The sequence below is a fragment of the Dysidea avara genome, chromosome 6 (genome assembly GCF_963678975.1).
Source record: "Dysidea avara chromosome 6, odDysAvar1.4, whole genome shotgun sequence".
NCBI lineage: Eukaryota > Metazoa > Porifera > Demospongiae > Dictyoceratida > Dysideidae > Dysidea > Dysidea avara.
In genome coordinates this window covers 40,050,270-40,069,581 of record NC_089277.1, presented here as the reverse complement: position 1 = coordinate 40,069,581, position 19,312 = coordinate 40,050,270, and the positions used below count along the sequence as shown (strand labels likewise).

General features: G+C 37.4%; 1 protein-coding gene across 2 annotated transcripts in view; it reads left to right on the top strand.

Moving 5' to 3' along the window:
• LOC136258990 (uncharacterized) overlaps positions 1 to 19,312 on the top strand; it is an 87,697-nt gene that overhangs the window by 7,030 nt on the left and 61,355 nt on the right. The window contains exons 3-15 of one of the 2 annotated variants that reach the window (XM_066052388.1): positions 1,766 to 2,133; positions 2,187 to 2,254; positions 2,467 to 2,565; positions 2,827 to 2,946; positions 7,947 to 8,035; positions 8,084 to 8,186; positions 9,541 to 9,702; positions 9,752 to 9,918; positions 9,973 to 10,204; positions 12,634 to 13,047; positions 15,163 to 15,359; positions 18,500 to 18,599; positions 18,667 to 18,828. In XM_066052388.1, the coding sequence (XP_065908460.1) occupies positions 1,766 to 2,133; positions 2,187 to 2,254; positions 2,467 to 2,565; positions 2,827 to 2,946; positions 7,947 to 8,035; positions 8,084 to 8,186; positions 9,541 to 9,702; positions 9,752 to 9,918; positions 9,973 to 10,204; positions 12,634 to 13,047; positions 15,163 to 15,359; positions 18,500 to 18,599; positions 18,667 to 18,828 (2,281 nt within the window). The remainder of the gene's footprint in view (positions 1 to 1,765; positions 2,134 to 2,186; positions 2,255 to 2,466; positions 2,566 to 2,826; positions 2,947 to 7,946; positions 8,036 to 8,083; positions 8,187 to 9,540; positions 9,703 to 9,751; positions 9,919 to 9,972; positions 10,205 to 12,633; positions 13,048 to 15,162; positions 15,360 to 18,499; positions 18,600 to 18,666; positions 18,829 to 19,312) is intronic. The other variant, XM_066052386.1, reaches the window with a different exon arrangement.

The following is a 19,312-nucleotide window of genomic DNA, read 5'->3' as shown; positions in this document are numbered from 1 at the left end:
GTCTATGGTGCACTGATTACAAGAGTGTAGAGCAAAACTAGTTGACATTGTTTTGTATAAACTACATGTGTGATCCACAAATATGTTAATACCTATGCCAATCAACTTATGCCTTTATCAGCAGGTTTTTCTGACATCATGACTTTGTGTGATGTACCTACTAATTGTGAGATAGTGGGTTTGATTTCCCAATTATGAAACTATTTTTCACTTTGTCACTTTCTCAGCATACGTATTCTATTCTGAATCTTTTAGGTGTAACTTTTTTGCTAATCCTTCAATCTCCTTTCCATGCTACATAGCTCAGGCCCGTAGCCAGGGGGGTTCAGGGGGTTCTCAAGAGCCACCCTCTTGGAAAAAAGGTCCACAATTTCAGTAAAAAGGTCCACAATTTTAGCAAAAAGATCATAATTAACCAAAAAGGTTCACAATTTTAGTATACAAGTCCAAATTTCAGGAACAAAAGTCCATTAGCTACAGTTTACTAGATACCACTAATAAGAAGCTAAATTAAGTGCTCCGAGTAACTCAGTGCTTATATTAAATGCAATGCAAGATTGAGTTACTCTAATAGAGCAGTCAACCACAATCACTCTAATAGAACAGCCACAATTACATTTTCTTTTAAAAGCTACATGTGATCGTCTAAACCAAGCTTTCATTAAAATATAAGATTATGGTGGACAACCCCTCCATGCAGAGCCTACGAATAGTATCCATGCTTCAACTCCATGCAATGTGCAAATTTCATTGTTTAAGACACCCTTTGTTCTGCTCCACTGCCCCTGTTGATCATGGGAGAGTGCTCAATCTTTCCCATTCTTATTCATTGTGACATTCCAATATAATATATTTAGACACATGCATGCAGATGGTATAATTACAGTAGCAGTAGAGATATTTTTCCAGATATCATCCATATAGCTGGTCTTCAGCTTGCCTAAAAAAATTATTATTTTTATTGACTGAAATGCCACTAATTTCAACCTTTTAGCATCCATTTTCAAAAACACCCTGACCCCTAGTTTCAGCATGCAAACGCACACCAAAATATAATCTGAAACATGTCATATAAAAAGGTCCACTTTTCTTCTAAAAGTACATACCCAGATAAAAGTCTGGCTATGGCCCTGTAGCTACATATGTAACTTTACCTCCTACCTATACTTAAGTGCTTATGTATTACAGTATAGTATAGTAGAAGAGTTGTAGGGTAGTATAGGGAGTGGGTATGTAGTAGGGAACAGGTGTGTAGTAGGGAACAGGTGTAGTAGGGAACAGGTGTGTAGTAGGGAATTTAAGTGCTTATGCATTACAGTATAGTATAGTAGAAGAGTTGTAGGGTAGTATAGGGAGTGGGTATGTAGTAGGGAACAGGAGTGTAGTAGGGAACAGGAGTGTAATTGTATACACTTTAGTGGTTTAATGCTCAGCTTTGTACTCACTAAAGTATATTGAAATAGTGTAACTACATAATAATAAAGTTTTGTGCATATGACTCGTGCAGGTACCAGTCATAATCTATCACTCTATTTGAATATGTAACAAACATGCTCACTAGGGAAATTGCTGTGCCATAGGGCAGTTACCGGTGCTAGTTTATAATATTTAGAAACAAAGTACTAGATAAACTCACCTGTTCAAAGGATACAATTATAACAATTTCAAAATTTTATCAGTGGATAACTTACTGTATTAAACTCCGTTCTATCACACTTCTGCGTTCATTTGTCATAATGTGCTAAGACATTGTTTGTGTTGATAGGACACTACAAGCTGGTGAAGAAGTATTGAACCTCTGTATTGGTCCAGCCAATGTGCTACGAGTGTCCTTCCGTGAGAGGAAGAAAAAGAATCAGCAGCAAACACAAGAAAAACTGAAACAACTGAAACAACAGGAAAAGCAAAATGATAACCAGCAGCAGCAACAGCAGCAGCAGCAGCAACAGCAGCAGCAGCAACAGCAGCAGCAGCAGCAGCAACAGCAGCAGCAGCAGCAGCAACAGCAGCAGCAGCAACAGCAACAGCAGCAACAGCAGCAGCAGCAGCAGCAGGAGGAGGAAAAGCAACAACAACAACAGAAGCAACAAGAACAAATCCCAGAGAAAGCTTCATCTAATAATAGCTCACTAGGTCTGTATTTATTACAAGGGCTAATGTCATATAATGTTATTGTATTCCTTCAGGTAATGATCAACCTGCTCCTACCTCAGAGGCTACCATCACTCAACCCAGTGATGTCATAGTAAAAGTGGTAAGGTTCAGTCAGTGTATACTATAGTGTGCACAGAATGTTGCTGAAGGAAGCTAGTCTAGAGGGATCTGTCCCACAGGAAATTTTACATTTTGAGATGCTATCTGGAGGCAGTTTTGGGCTCTATTAGCTCAGTAGTGTAACTATAAGGATAAAACATGGCATATACACCACTAATACTGTTTAGTTATTAAATCTTTTCTAATAATTAGCCTGATATACTAGGCATCACTGAGCCACTCCCAGAACCAGCCATGTCCTTAATGATTGTCAGTAATACTGTAGAAGATGATGAGGAGGAGGAGGAGCTAGTAAGGAATGTTTATAGTTGTGTTAATCCTGAATGTTTTGTAGCATAACTCACCCAAGTAGGTATGCTATTATATCTAATGCCGGTCTTAGGTGTGCTCCAATAAGAGTGGAGAATATGAGAGATTAAGACAAGTATTAGACACACTTAATAGGCTTATCCTTTGATTCTTCCCATACATCCAAACCTCATGGGTCAAATTGTGTCGGGACGATATTTAGATGTTAGTTGTCATGACAATTATAAGTATGTGATGTTACAGAATAAAGATGACACTGTTGCTAAGACAACTGAGCATCCTCCACCTGTTGCCCCTTATCCTCCAGGAGTAATAGTGAAGAGAAATAAGACAGCAACTATACAGGGAGATATACAACTAAAGGTTTGTACTGTAGTAGTTCTTTATTTGATACCATTGAGTTTGGTTGTTGGGCGCTTATGCTTAATAAAACTTCCCAAATTATTAACATGTATTTTGTCAAGTGAATGTGTGCCTAGTATAAAAGCCTCATCATGATTGTCAGTGGATTAACTTTCTTGGGGTGGTGTAATTTGTAGTCACCACATATACCAACATTTGATATCCAGTTTCTGTATAAATCATGTGGAACATGATTTCCATGATGTAGAAGACAGTTTTGCTTGGTAAGCATAGTGAAATCCACGTTGTTATTAGCACATTGTTAATGGCCAGTATTATGTGAAATTTCAAGTCTAGCATAAATCAAAAACCTCTAGCATTTCTTCTCATGTATAGCTGCACCTCATGTTGTAGCTTTGTGTTCGTCCGTGTGCACTTATCAACCACACCCTCAGTTGTCTGAACCCCATGTGTCTTAGGCAATGGCAAAAGTGTTCAGACAAGTGAATTGTTCAGACAACTGAAGACCATACATTTATATACAGAGTTCTGTTGAAATACTCTAATAGAACATATGCTTGTACTCAAAACACTCAATCATTTCCAATTTCGAATAAATGAGGGTATGGATAAATAAGGGTCAGATATCTGAGGATATACTTTACAAGAAATGAGTAGCAAAAGCTCTCAATTATTATTATTATTTTTTTAAATTTCCTCTGGCCCTAATGGCACTCTCTTCCACCCACATGTCTCTATGGAAAACAAGCTAGAAGAAAAATGCAAAATGGGAAAAAGAAAGAATTTGCCTACAGAATAGACACCTAAAAGAACCTACAGAAGCCCAGGGAATGTTAGTGAACTGGTAGATGCCCCACTGCAACAGCGAGATCTATTACCGGGGGCACACCAGGACGCTTAGACCGTGATCGAGAACCACGGATGCACATGATGGAGGAGCGAAGCAAGGAGAACCCCAAACTGCAACGGAGCCAGCCCATCACCACTGAATATGGGGAACTCCACTTCTCACTGAGTAATTGAGCCAAATGCTTATAGGTGGTAGTGGCTGCTTTCCCCATTCCACCAGAGGAGGAAAAAACTAATGGGGTAAAGCTGGCATGTTCTACTTCGCGTATACACTCCTCATAAGCATGACGCTTCTCAGCCTCATGCCTACGAAAAGTGGCAGCCAAGATGGTAGACCTATTGGATGCAGCAAAAGAATTAAAAACGCGAACGTCAAAGGCAGCACTCAGTTATTGGCAAAATATTTTCAATTACCAGCACGAGATTACTAGAGAGTACGTACGTTGAGTATTTTGACAATTTACAAAATCTATCAAGGTGAAACTGCCCTATGAACTTTCAAAGTTTACTAACGCTTTGTTGATGTAGACTCTGTAGCAGTGTAGGAAACACTGGTGAACATTGTTCAGATATGCCACAAGGTGAAAACATGACTAGACAAGGAAGGGAGAGAAGACCATTAACTTCGCTTGAGTTTTATTATCATTTAGTGCTACCAAGAAGCAAAAGCAGTGGATATCTAATACTATTTAAAGTGGGACGAAAGATTTGGAGAGTGAGTTGCTATGTGGATTACTTTAATTGGTTTAGTGCTACTCTTGGGCTCTAGCCCTCTTCATCACATGCTGAAGAGACTAAGCTTTCAAAGGAATTAGTTGACATTACAAAGACAAGTATGGCCACAGAAAGCAGGTTTATATGATTAAAACAAAAGTTCATGACAAGTAAAACCAATTAGAAAACTATTAAGTAGTTGTCCAGTGCACTGTCAGTATGCACATGCTAGCAATGATCCAGTGTACTAAAGCTGATGACAATGAGTCATCTTGGAAACGATCAGTTTCTCATATCAAGTTATTACACCATTCCACTATACAAGACACAACATTGTAAGTGATACAGGATCTTAATGGCAATGGTGTGTATCATGTGGAATAGAAGGGAGTGTGACATATTTAAGGAGGATGTGTACATGGATGCTACAAAAGCCACCAGGGTTTTGAATATTTTGCGACTTACCATGTTTGGCTGTAATTCAGAGGCCAGATGTAGAGCGTACAAAGCTATTGTTAGGCCGCTGTTGGAATATGCCTGTGTAGTCTGGTCCCCACATACTGTGAAGAATGTGAACCTGTTGGAAGCTGTTCAGAGACGTGCTGCAAGGTGGGCTTGTGGTAGTCGCTGGGACCCAACCACATGTTCTTGGTCTATTTCCCATGATGTGTGCTACCAGATGTTGCTTTTACCTACCTTGCATGCCAGGCGTGACTACTTATCAGTCTGTGCTCTTCAGGACATTCGTCATAATGGTTCCATTCCTTTTTCAAACTATTGTACATACAACACTATGCCTACACATTGCCATTCCCTTTCTCTTGTACCCCAACCATCAACAATCAATGCTAGACAATATTCTTGCTTAGTTTTGTCTGGAACCAGGTTCCCATTGATATCTTGGGAATTGAAAGCCGTCATTCATTTTGCCATGCTGCTTATAAACATTTCTGTTGTGCTTCCTAAGTGTAATTTTGGTTATTGTAATTTTTTGTATTGTATTGTTTTTGTGTAACATTGTGTTTGAGTAGTTGTTTTGTATTTTGGAGAGTACCTTGTACAGGCTCACCTTTTGTACTGTTCCTTCCCTTGTGGTAAATGGATAGTTATACAACCAAGTACTAAAGGTAATACGTAATAATAATAATAATAATAATGGAGGCTGCTTTTCTGAGGTAGTTGGTTTTGAACAAGCTTGGAAGGGAGTTGATTGGTCCTTACTATGTATTGTAGAGTCCATTTTACATGTAATAATAGGTTCCATTATTGTGTTGAATAATAATGTTATTGTACATTTCACTATCAATATCAGGGGCGGATCCAGGGCCCCCCTTCAGACTTTTTTTATAGTGTTGCTCATCGAACATAGCTAGACACCTTAGACATAATTCAAACATTTTATGCAGTTTATGATTATGTGTAATATAATAAATGTGTCTGTAGCAAATTGTTACCCATATTGATATAGTACAAAGGGAACTAGGTGGGACAGAGCACCCTAGAGCACTCTCTACGTCTAGAGACCAAAATACTCTAATAGAACAGTCATTTACTCTAATAAAACAGTCAAGAGTAGCGTAATTATAAAACACTGTTTAAACTAATTCTGCATGGTTTTTAACTCAGTATCTTCCAAGTGTTTGAACTATCAACAAATTCCAGTCAAAATTGTCACCAAATTCAATCTCAGAATGTTAAATTTTCAAAAATTTCCTTAGGGAGCACCCTAGGCCTTTTTACACTAATTTCCAGTTTTTAACTCAGTATCTTCCACTGTGACAAATTTGTGTCAAAATTGTCACCAAATTCAATCTCAGAATGTTAAAATTTCAAAATTCCCTAGGGGCGAGGTTGGGCATGCCCCCAGACCCGCTAGAAAGCTCATGCTTTGCATTTTGCGGAGTGTGCACTGTGGAGTGACTTCTACCTGTGTGCCCCCCCCCCCCCTTAACAAAATCCTGGATCCGCCCCTGAATATATGAATGTTGTGTTGTTTAAAATAATATCTTAACTGTTGAACACTTTTTGCTATGGATTTCAGTGATTAGTGGGTGTGGTTAGTACAACATTTTTGAGGCTTGCAAGACTAGTAAACAGGCACTTTGTTGTAAAAGTGCCAATAATTGAAGCATTAATGGCCAATAATAAGGTACGCATGCCAATAATTGAGAATTGAGTGTCAGTACTTATGCGCCTGTAGCTACATGTCACATTAATGCATGTGCTTGAATTTAGGGTATTTTATAGAGGCGTTCCAGATGTTTCTAGCAATATATTGTATAGCCTAAACATTTGGAGGATGAGCAACATTACCCATTATAAATATTTTGTGGATTTGCAAGCAATCATCAAAATGTATTAGACTACGTATATGGACCGTTAACCTCAAAAATCAGCAAAAAAAATCTCCCTCGAAATATTTAGGCTATACAGTACAGTTTTAAATGATGTGATGTTCCTACCCGAATTTACACACTTACGTGCCGATAATTGATGCTTTACGCTATGTGCTTAATAAATAATATATGCATGTGCTTAACAACCTGGAGTTATGCTCTTGTGGTATGGAACAGAAAACAAGAAGATCATCTAGCTCAACCATACCGTATAGTGGATGTTTACTGTGAGGACTTTATTTTCACAAGCAGTGGCTTTCTGGGGTAATTAACTTCACTCTTATTATAATTTATCTCACATGCTTTCAACTACTTCAAGTTGCTGCGCACTACAGCCACAGCACACAATCCACTTCTCTCTCTCTCTAATGCAAGTAAACTTCTCGCTAGTGACAGGAGTCCAAATATCTCTATAAACATGGTATCCATGTATATAAGAGCTTAACAATGCTTCCCTCTCCTCTTCAAATCCTTATCTAACAGTTGACATTAAAATTTCAGCAAATTGTATTTTCACAGAGAGCTACATTCATGGGAATTTGTGTCATGCTCTTAAATTATAGAAATGATAAAAACGTGCAATACAGTACCTTGTAAACCCTTTCATCTGCTTGTCACACAACCAATTCTCTCAGCATGGACCACAAAGTGATCTTTGTTGAGATGTATAGCATTTTCATAACCTATGTCATAGCATATCAGCACCAGTTGATAATTTTTTTCCTCTTTATTTATGTTGGGTATCAACTTTATACTGTTTATTGATGCTGTGTATTTTACCTGACAACACTACAATTTGGATAAAATGAAAAAAATATTACATGAAAAAAGTTCAAATATTGGGTTAACATATAAAAGTTCAAATATGGTAGCAGCTTGAATTTGGTCACATTTTGTGCCTCTAATTCACTGGTGAGACATGAGGTGTTATGATTGAAAGGTTTTTAAGAGACTCCGGTCACATTCATTGATTGTCAGTATTGATCATTTTGTACATGACCATGAACTCATTTTCTGATTATGTGACAACATGGATACTAGGTGTACATCAGTTACCACAAGAAACTAGCTGTGAAGGTAGATAAGGCTACAGGACTGGGTATAACCAAGAACTCCAAGACATTATACCCGTAAGTTTGTCACATGTGATGACATGTTCACTGATCTCTTCCTTGTAGTTATGCTATGGGTTACATCTTACCAGATTATAAGAAACTGACCAAGAGGAAGACTAAAGTTGAATTAAAAACAACTGATCCAATATGGGACACAACATGGGAGGTGTGTTAGCAAAATATTATCAAGAGTTCATAATATATATTATACTGAGGAGACTATTCTAATCTCATATACCTTTGTAGAAGGGTGTATCGTGAAGTTGTGATGTAACATTTCCGAGTTCACCCATTTCTCTTGTATAGTTAATAATGTCATTAGCTTCTCTGTGGCTTCCCTGTGGCTGTGTTAGCTAATTGCCCGAATTTTTCATAGCGACTGGATTGATTGCAGCAACACATTTTTTTAAAATATGGTATGCATGTGGTATGCATGTGGCATGCATGTGGTATGCATGTGGTATGCATGTGGTTCTTTTGTCATAATTATGTTATTTAAAAAGTTAACAAGGAAAGTTAGGAATTTTAAGTTGGATTAGGGATCAAAGAATTAAAAAGTAGTGAAGCAAGGGAGGTTGCCTATACCTGCGATATAAATGTCCACTAGTATATCTGCAGGTATAGGCAACCTTCTTTATTTCACTACTTTTTCTTCTTTGATCCCTAATCAAGCTTGTACTTGTATATATTATGAACTCTCAATAATATGTATTATTGGGACTGTTAGAGTTATTTGTGACGTATGATTGAAGAATGGTAAATCACAAGTACCCAACCAAAGACAATTGTAAACACCTACTGACCTGTTGGTCAACTTCCGTAAACAATGCTGCAGGGATGTTTGTGTGGTTTTTTCCTTTTTTTTCTTTCAAGCAATTTTTTTTATTTTATATGTTTCATATTTTGCTCAGAAATTATCTACGTATATTGTTCAGCATTAATTTATGTTAATTGATAATTTCAACCAATTGCAAGCTATATATATTTTTGTACCTGTAGTGCACATGGTTTTACCACAGCAACAATTTATTGTGTGTGACTGTTCTATTAGAGTATATCAATCTTTTCAAATTAAATGTGCCAGTGTCCACTTCACAATTTAACTGGCAAAGTTGATGCGTTTTAGACTCGCACCATCATTTATTTTCTACTATTGTTTTACTGAACACAATAAGCTATTAAGTAAACTTTAGTTGGTACAAACTACCACAAAGAAATAATTGGAGACATCAAATTATGATTAACACACCCAGATTACTTTAGTAGTCAACTTTGGTCCAACCAGACCCCACCCACTCCATGTTGGCCAGAACTCCATCAACATGACTCTACGGTGAGAAACACAGTAGGGAGGGAAGGCTGTTTAATTATTAAATAAACAAATACTGGACTGTCTGTATGGTTCATCAGAGGGTCTTTTTAAAGTTATCACTCAACTGGGGACAATGTAATTTCATGAATTCATATAGTTTTGATAATGTTGTGAGAAAATAATAATTCCTTACCAATATTCCTTGCAGTATGCCATTCCCGAGGGTGGAAACTTTACTGGACAGGTTTTGTGGGTGTCAGTGTGGAATTGGAACAGGTTTAGCAAGGCGGACTTCCTTGGGGAGGTGATGTTACCATTATGGACGATGGACCTTCATGACAAGTCCATGAAGAGTTATCAGCTACAACCAGTTAGTGTTAATAGTCAATAGTAATGTATTCTAACATGTTGTAATGTAGGAGCAGTCAGTGATCCAGAGTGCTGGAGAACTAAAGCTGTCACTTCGTTATGAACCTCCAGAAGATGATGAAGGGAAGAAGAAAAAGAAGAAACAAGTTAATGGTCGGCTTCATGTACGCATCATGGAAGCCAAAGATTTGTTTTATGACAAGTCATATGTGAAGGGGTGAGTAGTGTTGTGGTCAGTGTGTGAGACATTACACCATTTTATTCTCTACAGCTTCCTGAGGCCCGGTAAAAACAAGGCTCACAATCACCAACAAACACAAACTGTTACTCAACCTGTCTATGATGAGGAGATGGTGTTTAAAAAGGTTACCATGGATACTCTATCAACAGCTCATGTTCTAGAAGTTGCTGTATGGGATGCTGAGTTTAATGCTTATCCGATGGGAGTGATAAGATTAGGACCCCACCCTACTGCAGATAGTAAACCATGGATGGACTCTCAGGTATATGGGTAGTTCTTATGTACTGGCTGTAATATTATACAGTGATATCTCTCTATCCGACACCTCTATAATCCACTATGACACTGTTTCTTGTATATACCAATAAGACATTTGTTATGTATTATCTGACACAGTTTTGTGAGCACCAATGAGTGTTGGATTATAATGGTTTGCTGTATATATAAACAGTCTATAGAGTCTTTGTGGTACATTTTGGCAGAACCCAAGTATGTATACATGTTGCAGAGACCCTTTTTTTCATTTTTCAAACATTTTTCATGCACTAGAAACATGCAGGTAATGATATGGTGACTTTTTTTCTTTTTCTTACAAGTAGCCTAAAATTTTGTGCGGTTTTATGTAGTAAGAAGTTTTGTTTTTTAGCAGTTGTACTGTTGTAATTAGTACCCATAGTAAAAGAGAATTTCTATTAGTAGGTATCATAGAAGTGAATGGAAACTCTATGGCGCATTGTAGCTGCTGCAGTAGACAAAAAGGCACATCTCAGACCCAAACAGTAAGAAATAAAGCCTGTTTCATCACTTGCAGTCAAGTTATGCTTGTAGTCAAGTTATGCTTGGCTGAAGGCATCAGTTAGTCAGAAGGAAATTTAGTTAAACAGAAGTTTTTTAAATTCCCCAGAAATGTTTGAGGGTTGCTCTGAAGGAATTTTAGGCTTGTTTATACCTAGCCAATACTGCCAGGCTGTTTTTGTGTGGATCAGGAGACACGATAGTGTGTTATGTGACCAAGGAAAGCCGATGCATTCAGATGTGCAACATACGAGTGTGCATTTTTCAGGAACCAAAGAAAATGCAACTTTCTCACATGTATACCCCAGTTATGGCTAAACAGACATTACCCATTGAAGCATCCCTTGGAATGGAACATCCTCCATTCCAAATTTGAGCCAAATCAGTCCAACTGTCGTCTTTTTTTCTTTGTATTTTTCTTCTGCTGTTAATTTACGAAAATTGCCATAACTTGCACCAGTCTTATTGGATTCCTTAATTTCCTTTGAAGGGTGTAAAGATCATATTATAGCACATTTATCTTTCAACATATTGGTAGAAGTGGAGCAAAGTTACAAGTGGATTTCTAAAATGCCAAGTGCTATTTTTTGTCATGCCTACAGGGTAAACTACTGACAGAAATAACTTAAGAATTGGTATACAGATAGGCTATTAACCATTGTAGCATGTGCCTTTGTGATTTGAAAGTACTGAGTAGTGGCGGATCTAGGATTTTTAAAAGGGGGTTTCTGAAAGTTGGTATAGCTAATAAGGCTGAGGCATCTGATAATACTGATTTCTCCAGGAAATTTTGAGAATTTAGAAGCTCTGAGATTGGATTTTAGGCTACTTTCAATTAGCAATCACAATAAATCCAATGCTTTAAACTGTAAATACTATAGCTAACTATAGAGCAAAGATGGTGACTATAAGCTGTAGCTTTGATTGCTCTATTAGAGTAGTTACTTGACTGCTCTATTAGAGTATCTCGATCATTTTTAATGCAGTGGGAGATGAAAAGTGAAGTGTTGCTGAAGGTTTGATAGCTATAAATGGTGTCAGTTAAGTGTAGCTGCATGCATGCTACTTAAATACAGTGGTATATAGTTGTTTGATATGATAAATTGTCAGTACAACAATTTTTATGTATTTAGACTTCCACTGAGCTAAATTAAAAGGGGGTTTCTGTCGAAACCCCAGAAACCCAACTAGGTCTGCCACTGCTGAGAGTAATGGCTAAGGAGATAAACCAGACATGTGAATCAGGCATGATTGAGAGACCCTTAGAGAAGTAAAAATATGTGCTCGAAAAAACATTAACAAATTGTTCTGGGTTTGAACCAGGGACCTCCATACTTATACACCTAAACCCTTTACCACTCTGCCACTGCTGTTAGTTGCTTGTCTCACTTAACTTCTACCTTATAAATAGAATGGAAGTTCTAGTGTACTGCACCAAAATGTAATTTCATAGATCTATCCATGAAAGCAAAAGAAGTTTAACCATCAGGAAATCAAACCCACTTGATTGGAAACTGTTTGCTCAACCACTAAGTAGTACATTACACTGATTCACAGTGAGAACATTTATAAAGTTATGCACAAGTCAAATGACTGAAGTGTTTACTTGTAGTTCATTGTGTGATTTAAGATATAGTACCACTCAAATGCAATGTCGTTTCACACGAGTGCGAGCAACTTTCTAAAAAAACTTGCTGATTAAAGGGAATGGCATCCATTTCATTTGCGAATATTCATTGCAAACGAAACAGGGTGAATACTCATGAACAAAATGGGTGTCACTCCCTTTAATTAGCAGGTTTTTTAATTGCTCGCACTCCTGTGAGATGACGTTGCATTTGAGTGGTACCATAGATAAGATTGTTTACTATCACAATGACACATTATCCACTACAGGATGCAGAGGTGAGCCACTGGGAAGCCATGTTATCACACCCCAATGAGTGGGTGGAGCAATGGCACATACTACGACCTGATGGTGACTTCAGAAATATCACTAAGAGTAATGAGGACACACTACATGCTAGTGGTGACGTAACAAGGAGTAGTCCTGATGATGATGGTGAGACGAGTGATGAAGACAACGATGATCAAGAGAGGAGCACCTCCAGTCAACTTACATCTATACTAGTACATCCTTCGTGTGATGATGATGGAGAGGAGACTATCAATCTTACATTTCCTAAAAAATCTGACAAGAAAACTTCTTTTGAATTGGATGATTATGAATTCCGATCTTTGACCAAGGAGAACACGAAGATGAACAGTTTAAGTGCTTCTTCATTGAGAAATTCAGAAGGAGCAGGCAGGGTGTGTATATGTGTATCCCTCTCACCCAAAGTCATTTGTTAGTTACTAAATGTATGAGGTGATTTGAAAATGGCTTCATAGTACGTAATTCCCTCTGTGCCAACATCTATAAGTTTCATATAAATTTATGAGTGTAAAACTAGTAATGCATTTAGGAAGTTGCCTTAGTTTTAAATTAAGCAGCCTTAAGATTGAGGTATTTAGCATGTGTGTATTTGAGATCTGTTTTAACATACAGTAAGGTTGGCCCATGAAACAACTAATTAAGTTGACCAGCACATCTCATTGGTGGATCACCAGTTAAGCACTTACTATTTATTACAAATGAGTTTGCTAATATATATCATACAGTACTGTATATTAGGGATCATGGAGGTTTGGGTTTTTCTGACCAAAATATCACCCAAAAATCAACTTCACAATACCATCCTGGTGCCTTGGCAGTATTGGTTAGATAACATAAGGAAAATAGGAATTTTAAAGTTTGATTAGGGACTATAGAAAAAAAGTAAAGGAGGTCACCTACACCTACAGATATACTAGTGGACACTTAATCCCTAATTCAGTCTATACCCATGGATGAAATGTCCACTAGTATATCTGCAGGTATAGGTAATCTCCCTACTTCTTTTTCTATGGTACCTAATAAAACTTGAAATTCTTAATTTTGCCTTAAACTTGTTTGTTTACTTTTTATAATGTTATTATGACTGGTGAACCCACGCATACCACATCAAAAGAAAGGATGACACCAGAGGTAACGTTTTCAACTGAATGCGTCCCAACTATCAATTACTGACTTGAAAGTGAAGTGGCTATTATGCTTCGTTTTTAGCCATATTCAGCCCATTGCTACAAATGAAGAACAGTAGGAGAAGCCGGCACCTCTGCAATCAACCCAGTCACCATGGAAATATGGATGATTTCCATTAACAAATGTATGCTAGCCATCATGCTACCGCTAATTGACACCTTGGGCAAAAAGAAATGGGGTGGCAGCCAGGCAGGTGGGCAGCCAGGCAGTCAGTCAGAAAATTCCATTGGATAAAAATCTTTTTAAAAATTCATTGGAAGCATTTAGGGTCATACTGAAGGGACTTTCAGGCTTAGTTATAACAATAACAAGAACACATCATTACCTAAATACAACTGCTTTTTAGCTGAATATTGCAATACCATAAAAACTGAGAACATTGCTCTCATACCGATATGCAAGTGCTCCTCTCCCAATTATATATATATAAAAAGTATTTGTGACCAAATGTTTGAAAATTGTTGATCTATGCACACAACATTGAGCTTGACTTTTCACCATGAATGGATAGCCACACCAATAGACTACACATTTACACCACAGTCATGCCACAGATTTGCTTGGGCTGCTTTTCATGAATGCAGCCACTGAGAATGCTCTGACACCTTGAAATTCCACAGGTGGTCTTTTGGACTTGGTATTTAGGCTGGAGACTCCATATAACCTGCTCATCCATTTTCTGTTGTTTTACCAATTTCCCACCCACCACCACCATGGTGGTGGTGTTCCTGTGTTACAGATACTGTCATGCTTAATGTCATGCTTAATGTCATGGTTATAACAGTAGCTAGCTTGCTAGGATTGAAGTGGGAATCTATTGATATGCGTACATCGACAGTTTTTCCCAAGTTAGGTCACATTTATTATGTGTGAGATGGGATGTCATACATGTATAGTATGTTCACGTTGAGCTGAATCCTGAAAAACAGCTAAAAATTAAAAGTGGATTTTTTCTCAATAGAGTTAACATTTCAGCCAACCAGATGATTATTGGTAACAGCAAAGGAGTCAACAACAGACATGTACAGTTTGGCTCCATTACAAGTTTGGGAAAGGGCCGTAATGGACGCTGTACTTATATGGCTTCCCCATAGGAAATGTATTGTGAAAATTTTGATTGGCTGTAAATATTATGTCAAACATTTGAACAAAATGATTTTGAAATATTTTTAGCGGATCAAGCAGTACTACAATTGAGCCAAATTTCAAGATCGTGTGTAATTGCATCCACGAGTTATTAAATGTTTTTGAGGATTCAGCTCAACGTGAACATACTATAGTCATACACAATCTTTGTACAGTCATCATCAATGCAGTCGAGCATGTCTGATGTGAGGAGTGTTTACAGTGGGTCAGTGATGTTCGCTCATGGTGCCATTACTGGGGAGATCCAGATGGGTGTGTCATATTCTGACACAGATAATACCCTCAAGGTGTCAATCAACAAGGTCCGAGGACTAACTCCACCCAACAAGATCAATGAAGTCCATACCAACCCGTATGTTACCTTATTTAGTATAACAATGTTACTAAACTACATATTACCTTATTTAGTATAACAATGTTACTAAACTACATGTTACCTTATTTAGTATAACAATGTTACTAAACTACATGTTACTTTATTTAGTATAACAATGTTACTAAACTACATGTTACTTTATTTAGTATAACAATGTTACTAAACTACATGTTACCTTATTTAGTATAACAATGTTACTAAACTACATGTTACTTTATTTAGTATAACAATGTTACTAAACTACATGTTACTTTATTTAGTATAACAATGTTACTAAACTACATGTTACCTTATTTAGTATAACAATGTTACTAAACTACATGTTACTTTATTTAGTATAACAATGTTACTAAACTACATGTTACCTTATTTAGTATAACAATGTTACTAAACTACATGTTACTTTATTTAGTATAACAATGTTACTAAACTACGTGTGTATACATTGACATTTACAAAATAATGTATTTCGTGGATGTGACTTAAGAGAAAGAGCTGTACCAGCATTATAGTAGTGTCTTCAGCATCACAAGAGCTAGATATTGCCTGGATTATTTGTTAAGAGATTTGCTTCCAGTTTAGTTCATGTGTCCAGACTCCAGTATGCAAGTCTAGTCCACAAAATACATTACACATTTGTAAACATGTCACAGAATTGCTTAAGAATGATGTCACTGCCATTATATTATGGTGTAGCATGGTGAATAATACTGTATCCCACAAAAACAGTCAAGCTGTGAAAAAGGTGTGGCCTTCAAAAGTCTGGGTGAAGTGAAATCAAAGGTGGCAGCCAAGAAATAGCTGCAATGATGTTAATTTCAATAGCAGTTACTAGTAAAATTTATTATCATCATTGTAGCCATTTCTTGGCCGCCACCTTTGGTTTTACAACTATTTCACCCTATGCTTGGCTTTTGATGCCCTTTTTACAGCTCGGCTTTTTTGTAACTTTATAATGCCCCAATGGCTGATTTTTAGGTTTGACCACATTAAATTTTTGTCTTACATGTCTATAGATGAGTATAGATGTTGTGAGGTTTATTACAGTAAAATAAATTCTGTACAGACACAGTGATGATTATTGAAGAGAGAATTATAAATATATTGTAATATTGCATTTTACAATTGTTAATGTTATTGTTTTACTCTAATGGAGTGCACATTTAATGTTCTAGAATTTCCATTGGTAGATCTATCAAATTATAAACATTTACTATTATATAAGCTAGAATTTTGATTGTACAGTAGAAATTCAGTGATGTAAACAGCCAAGATAGCAGTGGTTTAATGGTTACGGGTGCAGGTGTTAGGTATGGAGGAGAATTTTACTGTTGCTATTAACAACAGTTGTTCTGTTCTGTTTTCATGTAATTTGTTCAATCATCTTAATTTGTAATTTTCCTTAAAGTTGTTGCATTTGTTTTGTGTTGTATTTGTGTCCATGTGTTAAGTTTTGTACTTGTTAGCTAGCTATGTGTATTTGTCTGTATTGTATGCTGCTCTGGCAAAGAAGAACGGTAGTTTCCGACTGTCAGGGGGTAATTTATAAATTACATTATGTCCTGGTTCAAGAGGTTTACAGGAGCTTATGTTTCCTTTTGCACACTTTGCAAAACTTGCTAACACAAACATGTAACTCAATTGCCTTGAATTTAGTGCAAGTAAAGAACATGTAAAGGTGAATTCACATACTAAAGTTTGAATCTGATAAATATACACCATGTTATACTATATAGTTATACAACGGCCACAAGTGCTCTGCCTGATATAAACGCACGAGCCTGAGGGCCGTTAGGCCCGAAGGCAAGTGCTTTTATACAGGCAGAGCACGAGTGCACGTTGTATAACTGTTATGTACCACTCACCTAATAGGTGGGGAGAGTCTCACAAGACAGCTGTAACACTTATAAAGGCCAGGTTTCTAACATCGATTGTGGGTAACCAAGCCAGACGTTGCGATGACGTTCCCCCTGCAGTACTGCAGCCACCTGAGATATTGAAAGCTAGTACGCTATGGGTTATATCACTAACCTGCATTTGCTGTTCGACTCTCATCATGTAGTGCTCAGCATGCCAGCGTGCCATATAGACTAAGCACCAGACTAATCACCATAGTGATTCTCTTGAGCGAAAAAAAGCAGCTAAATAGACGGTTTAAGTGAACAAAACCTAACTACTAAACGATACTAGTCTAATTCTTACTATTTACACTGGTTAAACTCGAATCTGGTGGCATGACAAAACTGGTTCCCACAATCGAACATAAAGGTTAGTATTATTTAGAATATATTTGTTTTATTGAGTCATTGTCGAAGTGGACTACAGTTTAATCTGGGCTAAGATGGCACCAGACTAGTAAGGTGTATAAGTATGTTTATATATGTAGACTAGAGTTGTGGCCACCTGCATTGGCTTTTTCAATCGCCATTGGCTGCTTGAAAACATTATACGTATTGGTGATGTTATGGCCCACAATCGACCTTTACATGTCAGGCTATAAAAGAATCTGAGTGATCTGTGAAGTGTCTTTCCACCTATTAGGTGAGGTGTCGTAGTGGTCTTCGCCACCGGCACTTGTGCTATGCTGCACAAAACCGCAGCCAGTGCAATATCTGTATATTGCACTGCGGTCGGTGCATTATAACTTATAATGCACTCGTTGTGGTCTACAAAACTGCAACCAGTGCGTTATAAGTTATAATGCACTCGCTGTGATCTGCAGCAGTGCAATATACAAATTATGGAACTGGCGGTGCCTTTGAACTGCCCACGCAGAGTGGTACATACACCATGTTATACACTGTGTTATATACACCATGTTATACAAACATAAAAAGGTTCAAACTTCTGTCATGGCTATAGGGTAAACCACATAATTATTGGAACAGCTTGAAATTTAGTGCATACTGTAGATAGGCTGATCATCATAGCAGAACAATGGAGTTACAGCTACAGAGTTATAAAGCAAAATTCAAACAAATGTAAAATTGCAGGGTTGAAATACTCTAATAGAACAGTCACTGTGGGGTAAAGTATGGTATCCCATGTTATCCCATGTTGTCTCATGTTATCCCATGTTATCCCATGTTATCCCATGTTGTCTCATGTTACTATAGTTATGTGAAAACTTATCTACTACCTGACCAGAGTAAGTCAACTAAGAAGAAGACTTCAGTTAAGAAAGGAGTTGACCCCATCTTCAATGAAACTATTAAGGTAGTAACAATCATTACATGTGGTGATGTTTACCAGTAGATATTATGTAATGTCACTATCACTATAGTATCCAATCAAACGTCAGGAACTGTCCAAACACACCCTCAAGGTGGGTGTGTGGCATAATGACTTTTGGAGACACAACTTGTTCTTGGGGGAGGTCGCTCTACCACTGGACAAAGTTGACTGGTCCAACCCTTCTGATAAGTGGTATGAACTGGAGGAACTAGTGAGTATCATCTGATAATTGTTTAGTATGATAATTGCTAATAGCAAGAGTTCATAATATATATACTGAGGAGAGTGTCCTACTCTCATATACTCCTGTAGAAGCACGTATCGTGAAGTTATGACATAGCACTTCTGAGTTTGTCCATTTTTCTTTGTATAATTAATGATGTCATTAGTTGAACATGCATGGTATCAATTGAACACATGCCTAACAACGTCGCTAGCAACCAAATTAACTCCAGTTCTAAGTGTTTCTCACCCAACTACAATCGTTCCTTCATGGGTTAAGACCGCTTCGTAGGCATTTCTTGTTAGGCCATTCGCGAATACGGCTATCCTGAGCGTAGTCAGTGTGAAATGGTGCTAACAATTCTTGCACATTTACGGCTGCTCGTTCTTCACAAACCACAACATCTTATCGTTACGTCATAACTTCATAATACACCCAGAGTAGGACACTCTCCTCAGTATATATATTTTAT